Below are 7,500 nucleotides of genomic sequence, written 5' to 3' on the forward strand. Positions count from 1 at the left end.
GTGACGAAAAAACAAGCAATTCCGACATTGGATAGATTTAGACATGAAATAAAAAATTATGAGTTTGACGTCAATTTCAGAAAATTGAATATTACATTCTTAATGGCATCCCCTCCTGTTAGGAACTTTTTATTAGCTTTCGATAAGAAAGATGAAATGGGATGCCATCGCTTTTCTACAGGCTGTTTTTCCCTCATTTACATAATACAATTTCTATTTTTAATGTTCGGTGATTATTATTGTATAAAACGCTCTTAGTCTGTTAAATGCTCAAGTATTTATTCTGTAACAACTGTCTCCATTAGCCGAAATCATTCCTTGGGAAACCCTGATGAAGAAAGGCATATTTCTTTCAAAATACTAGCTTAAGATAGTTATTCCTTCACTGTTCAATTAACCTTGCTGTGCCGGTTTAGCATCCTGTACTCAGAGCATTAAACCTATTGTCTTTTCGTTCATTTATCTTCTAGGTGCACCCCAGATTTCTGAGAAAAACTTCCTGGTTTTGATTATCAACAATGGTGGATAGAAAGTTGGACGTTTTGGAGCGGCATATGCAAGAGCTTAGTGTTGCAAGAAAGGAGGGAGACAGACAAGGCAAGGGTTTGGCTTATTTCAAACTTGGTAGATACTATCAGGGCAAAGCTGACTTTAATCAGGCCATAACAAATTACACAGAAGCATTAGATATTTTTAAGGAAGTGGGTTTCAGGGCCGGAGAAGGAGCAGCCTATGGCAATCTCGGCAACGCTTATGACAGTCTTGGTAATTTCAAGCAAGCCATAGAGTACCACCATCAAAGTCTTAGTATTGCAAAAGAGGTAGGGGACAGGACCGGAGAAGGAAAAGCTTATTGCAATCTTGGAAACGCTTATCGAAGTCTTGGTAATCTCAAGCAAGCCATAGAGTACCACCATCAAGATCTTAGTATTGCAAAAGAGGTAGGGGACAGGGCCGGAGAAGGAGCGGCCTATGGAAATCTCGGCAACGCTTATCAAAGTCTTGGTAATTTCAAGCAAGCCATAGAGTACCACCATCAACGTCTTAGTATTGCAAAAGAGGTAGGGGACAGGGCCGGAGAAGGAGCGGCCTATGGAAATCTCGGCAACGCTTATCAAAGTCTTGGTAATTTCAAGCAAGCCATAGAGTACCACCATCAAGATCTTAGTATTGCAAAAGAGGTAGGGGACAGGGCCGGAGAAGGAAGAGCTTATTGCAATCTCGGCAACGCTTATCAAAGTCTTGGTAATTTCAAGCAAGCCATAGAGTACCACCATCAACATCTTAGTATTGCAAAAGAGGTAGGGGACAGGGCCAGAGAAGGAGTGGCCTATGGAAATCTCGGCAACGCTTATTGCAGTCTTGGTAATTTCAAGCAAGCCATAGAGTACAACCATCAACATCTTAGCATTGCAAAAGAGGTAGGGGCCAGGACCGGAGAAGGAGCAGCCTATGGCAATCTCGGAATTGCTTATCAAAGTCTTGGTAATTTCAAGCAAGCCATAGAGTACCACCATCAAAGTCTTAGCATTGCAAAAGAGGTAGGGGACAGGGCCGGAGAAGGAGCAGCCTATGGCAATCTCGGGATTGCTTATCAAAGTCTTGGTAATTTCAAGCAAGCCATAGAGTACCACCATCAAAGTCTTAGTATTGCAAAAGAGGTAGGGGACAGGGCCAGAGAAGGAGCAGCCTATGGCAATCTCGGCAACGCTTATCGCAGGCTTGGTAATTTCAAGCAAGCCATAGAGTACCACCATCAACGTCTTACTATTGCAAAAGAGGTAGGGAACAGGGCCGGAGAAGGAAGAGCTTATGGCAGTCTCGGCAACGCCTATCAAAGTCTTGGTAATTTCAAGCAAGCCATAGAGTACCACCATCAAGATCTTAGTATTGCAAAAGAGGTAGGGGACAGGGCCGGAGAAGGAGCGGCCTATGGAAATCTCGGCAACGCTTATGACAGTCTTGGTAATTTCAAGCAAGCCATAGAGTACCACCATCAACGTCTTAGTATTGCAAAAGAGGTAGGGGACAGGGCCGGAGAAGGAGCGGCCTATGGAAATCTCGGCAACGCTTATCAAAGTCTTGGTAATTTCAAGCAAGCCATAGAGTACCACCATCAAGATCTTAGTATTGCAAAAGAGGTAGGGGACAGGGCCGGAGAAGGAAGAGCTTATTGCAATCTCGGCAACGCTTATCAAAGTCTTGGTAATTTCAAGCAAGCCATAGAGTACCACCATCAACATCTTAGTATTGCAAAAGAGGTAGGGGACAGGGCCAGAGAAGGAGTGGCCTATGGAAATCTCGGCAACGCTTATCAAAGTCTTGGTAATTTCAAGCAAGCCATAGAGTACCACCATCAAAGTCTTAGTATTGCAAAAGAGGTAGGGGACAGGGCCGGAGAAGGAAGAGCTTATTGCAATCTCGGCAACGCTTATCAAAGTCTTGGTAATTTCAAGCAAGCCATAGAGTACCACCATCAACATCTTAGTATTTGCCAGGAAACAGAGGACTCAATGGAGCTGGCAATCGCATGTTATCATATTGGTCATGTTCATAAATGTTTTGGCTCCTTGAGCAAAGCTCTTAATTACGGTCGTCTAAGCGTTTATTATTTTGATGAAGTTAGGCGTCTTCTTCAGTCAGAGGATGCATGGAAAATAAGCTTTCGTGACACAAAGGAGTTTGCGTACACCGCTCTGTGGACAGCACTCTTGAAGAATGGAGAGGTTGATGAAGCTTTGTATGCTGCTGAGCAAGGACGAGCACAGGCTTTGGCAGACATTTTAAAGATGCAATACAGCGTTGATGAGAAACCTATGATGAAGGTAACTATCTCTTTGGTTATGAAAGATCTACCTTCACAAACTGTTTTCACAGCACTTGAAGGGAACACGATCAGCTTCTGGTTGCTAAGAGATGATATCAGGATAAATTTTAGACAAAAGAAAATCGAAAATGGAACTGCCAAGTCTCTGATGAAAAGTATGTTACAACAGATCAATGCAGGGGTTGTTTTGCGATGCGAGAATCGTTCACTTGAAAGACAAGGCAGCGACTTCTCGAGTAGTAGGGAAAGTGTTGAAGAAACTTTTCAGTCTTTGAGCTTCTCTGTGCACTCTTTGCAGCCCTTGTACGATGTCTTAATCAGTCCTATAGCGGACTTGATCCAGGGCGATGACTTAGTGTTTGTTCCTGATGGACACTTTTGCCTGGCTCCTTTTTCTGCAATGAGTGACTCTGTCAGGATCCGTGTAATTCCCTCGCTGACTGCTTTAAAATTGATCACTATGGCACCTGATAACTTCCAAAGTAAGAATGAAGCGCTGCTTGTGGGCGATCCGTGCTTGAGCGAAGTCACTTACGGCACTGGTGAACCCATGTATGGACAGCTGCCGTGTGCGAAAAAAGAGGTGGATATAATTGGAGAACTTCTGCAGACCGTGCCTCTTACAGGAAAAAATGCAACCAAAGCTGAGGTGCTGAGAAGAATGAAGTCAGTTGCCTTAATCCACATTGCTGCACATGGGGATGACGGATCTGGAGAAATTGCTTTGGCCCCAAATCCCGAACGCACATCCAAGATCCCCGAAGAGGAAGATTACATGTTATCATTGAGCGATGTTCAAGCAGTTCACCTTCAGGCAAGACTGGTTGTGCTTAGTTGCTGTCATAGTGGCCAGGGAGAGGTAAAATCTGAGGGTATTGTGGGAATAGCCAGGGCTTTCCTGTGTGCTGGTGCCCGGTTTGTACTGGTGTCACTCTGGGCAATCGACGATGAGGCGACCTTCTTGTTCATGAAGAGTTTTTACCAACACTTGGCAGATAGAAAAAGTGCAAGTACAGCTCTTCACCATGCTATGAAATCTCTTCAGGAGACAAAGAGTTATTCGGCCATAAAATACTGGGCGCCATTTGTGCTAATCGGCGATGATGTCACCTTTGAGTTTGGGCAGCTCGAACACGAAAAGAATGGTAAGTGCTATTTAAATATAACTTTAATGACTGAATCGCTGTACATTGTACATGTTTTTAACCAGGAAGTTAGTTGTCGAAAAGAGCAGGTACGTTCTTCACAAAGAAATGGCTTTAAAATCGGTTGCCAGAGTGGATATTTTTACTGGAACTGCTTTGGCTAATACCTAAATTAAATATTGTCTGCATTCACCGAGTCAGCTACTTCAGCTTCCTGCAGATAGCTAGCTGTTTAAGCCCGTGTTATGATGGAGTGACTGTGAAACTGATCGGTGATTGTCGATTGCTTATGTCAAGTGAAGTGAGTTATTGAGGTCTTCAAGTCTACATGTCAAAGTAACAGTGAATAGGAATTGTTGCTATTAACTCTAGCACAAACAGTTAAATGAATGAATTAAGATAATTGTTATATTATTTACTTGTCAATCAGAACGAAATTCGTTATTTGCATTTAATCCACTACTTGTTTCTTTCTTCCTTGTTTTTCTTTTTCAGAAACGATGTCCAAAACGTGAAAAACTTACTTGGACTGCGATACGTCGATATGTTATTTTCCTTTCTTCGATTATATGAGTTATTGAAAACAATTCAATCATTGATACCTCAGTAGCTGTCAGACACAAGATATCATGCCAATTATAGTTAAAGTACCATGAGATTTCAGTAGTATTAAGATACTGTTCAAGTCCTTACATTTGTGCCTTGTTTTGTAAGCATCTGTTCCAGGATTAGTTAATCACTTGATAGAAATCAGGGGTTTGTTTCCATAACTGAAGATCTAGCCGTCTTGTTATTTTGGCCCTTGAAAATAACTCCAAGCTTTTGCAGTTTGTTCCTCAGGTGACATGTATACTCTTAAGCTTGCTATACCAACTTTCCATTTACAATATCATTAAGTGACAGTCTCGGGGAATGTGTATTTTCTGTGTTTCTGTAAGGTTGGCCAAAGCTAAATAAGCAAATTAATTGTTTCAGGAGCTAAAAAACAACCTAGGAAAGTATAAATGTTTGAAAATTACAAAAATTTTAATGTAGCGTTCACATTTAAATGAGACGGAAATTCCTGGAACAAAACGCTTTATTCCTAAAGGGTTTGAATCGGGCACAACATTGAGTTAGCCAATTTGTTTATTGTTTATTTTCCCACAAAACGTGGTTCAAAAACAGACACTTTTCTGACGTTGATGAGGACTAGGACAATATGGGTAAATCTAACTCTTAGGTGATGGACTCTTGCTAGGGCCTGGAACCAAACAAATGGAAAGTTCTTTACTTTAAAGTTGTACATGTTGATTTTGTGATATTTTGTCACAGAGGGACTGGACCGATGCAAAATAATTCAATGAAATGGACTAGAAGGTAAAAGGGTGTGTGGGGTAAAAGTTGCCTGCTCTCTTAATTAATTGTGTATATTTTAAACTCCTGGGAAGGTGGGACTTTGCCCATGCATATGCTTGTGGAAATTTTTTGAATTTTAAAAATGGTATGACTACCCGAGTCACGTCATTTCATACCACTTCGCACCATTGCAAACGTTGGTCAGTAACTCTTGAGTTGACAAAGGTATTAAAAGGGAAGCATTCTATCCTTTCTCCATGTTAAAACTGAGGGCAGGATGGGCACCCACCTCCTAAATACTGTAGATCAGTGCAGCATAGCTTAGAAACGCTATTTCTTGTTGAACTAAAGCTGTCATTCTGCTTGTTTTCATTGTTTTTAGAGCGGTAAGCTTGTCAATATTAACATAGCATGTGTCGTGTAATTGTTACGAAATGTCCAATGTCAGTTTTAGGGATGGAAAGTAGTGTTGGCCGTTATGTACGCGCATGTTCATTTCCAACTCCTTGATAATGGCGTCATGAGGTCGCCGAAACATCGGAAGTTTAGCTTTTTATCGCTAGTTTTTACATGTCCGTATTTCACTGTTTTCATCTTTATTTGGTAATTTAACATTTATGTTTCCTGATTTCTTGTTAGGGAATTTAACAATCATGTAATTAGTTTTCTTAACATGTATAGAGAGCTTGTTTAGATCGTGCCATTCTTTAATTTTAGCCAGCTCTCTGTTATTTAGTATTTCAAGATCTCAAATAGGTGATGAAACAAAGACATTAGTGTCGTCAGCAAAAAAATTCAGTTTATCAGAGCAGTAGAAATGTTGTTTATATCAAGTAAGAATAAAAGTGGACCAAGGGAACTACCCTGTGGTACATCACATTTCATCGTTTGTTTGTTTTTGCCATTTGGCCAAAAATCGCGATTTTCAACACTTTTGGAAAAATCGTTATTTCTCTTCTAATAGGTCTTATTTAAAGTGATTTTTTTTTATAGCACAAATCTATGGTAGTTAAGCTTTCCATCATCAAAAATTAGGCTATAAGGTGACTTGTGTTTCCTAGTTTTTTGGCCTTGTGAAGTTTGCCCAAAAATGATTTGACGATAGGTCTATCCCGATTGGGCTGGCAAACTGGAAAATGGTGCTTCAAAAATGGCAAAGAAGTGCTTAAATAATGCTCGACTTTTGAAAAAGGTGCTCGAAAGTTACTGATCTTCATCGGTATGCCAAATTTTTTTAAAAAAAAAAGAATTGCCCTTTCGTTAATTTGTTTATCATGTTCAGAGAACTAAAACATTAATTTCTTTTGAGCAAAAAAAAATTCCTCAGTGAAATATACTTTAAAGCCTGCGATGATTTCACATTGCTTCACTTCAAAAGCAACATTTCAACCAACTGTCAGTGCTCCGTTTTACGGATATTTAAAGCTATAGCTACACCGATCAGAGGAAAGTAGAAACAGACGTTGAAGTCATCGAAAGCCGCGCACTAGCCATCTGAGTGACGACTGCTCCTCCTCCTACTCTTCGTCCTATAGAAATGCGCCAGAGGACTGGACAATGTAGAAATACACGTGGAATACCTCAACATTGAGTGGATTTCCTGTGTAAAAGGCCCATACGAGGACAGAGAAAAACTCTGACCGGGGGGTGACATTGGCATCTTTAATTCCCACGACCTGCTCCCGTCTGACCTTGTAGCTCAGTCGGTAGAGCAGCGGTGATCTAACCCGAAAGTCGTAAGTTCAATTCCTGATCCTGATCAGAGTTGTTCTCTGTCATTGTGTGGACCCAATTCCATTAGTAGGGCTAATGCTCACATGGTCTATATGGGTGGAAAACAAGCACTTCACATTACCCTCTAATAGTTAAGTCTGTCAAGTTTATATGGCCGAGTTCTACTACTTTGTGGAAACTGTAAATCAAACGTTATTATACCAGGGAAATACCAGGAGCAAATCCTTTCGGAGTAGAGTGAAGAAGCAGCGAATAGGCCGAGTTCAATATATCAATACTAAGGCGTGGCTGCAAGGCCTTATGGTCAAATTTCACGGCTCGGTTCTGTTTTCTTTGTCTCACAAGTCTCAAGGAGGAGTTCTAAACAAAACAATCTTGGAATTTAACGGTAAAGCCTCGTAGCTAACCATGAGTGAATATTGACATATCGAACGTGTGCTATTAGGAATACGGGAC

At 40.9% G+C, this 7,500-nt stretch overlaps 1 protein-coding gene across 4 annotated transcripts in view; it reads left to right on the forward strand.

Moving 5' to 3' along the window:
• The window catches only part of LOC137971332 (tetratricopeptide repeat protein 28-like), a 20,748-nt gene extending 14,456 nt beyond the window's left edge, over positions 1-6,292 (forward strand). For all 4 annotated transcript variants that reach the window (XM_068818161.1, XM_068818158.1, XM_068818159.1 and 1 more), the window contains 2 exons: positions 471-3,972; positions 4,468-6,292. In XM_068818161.1, the coding sequence (XP_068674262.1) occupies positions 519-3,972; positions 4,468-4,487 (3,474 nt within the window). In that variant the 5' untranslated portion in view covers positions 471-518 and the 3' untranslated portion in view covers positions 4,488-6,292. The remainder of the gene's footprint in view (positions 1-470; positions 3,973-4,467) is intronic.
• Positions 6,293-7,500: the final 1,208 nt, after the last annotated feature.

Source organism: Montipora foliosa, chromosome 9 (genome assembly GCF_036669935.1).
Source record: "Montipora foliosa isolate CH-2021 chromosome 9, ASM3666993v2, whole genome shotgun sequence".
NCBI classification, from domain to species: domain Eukaryota; kingdom Metazoa; phylum Cnidaria; class Anthozoa; order Scleractinia; family Acroporidae; genus Montipora; species Montipora foliosa.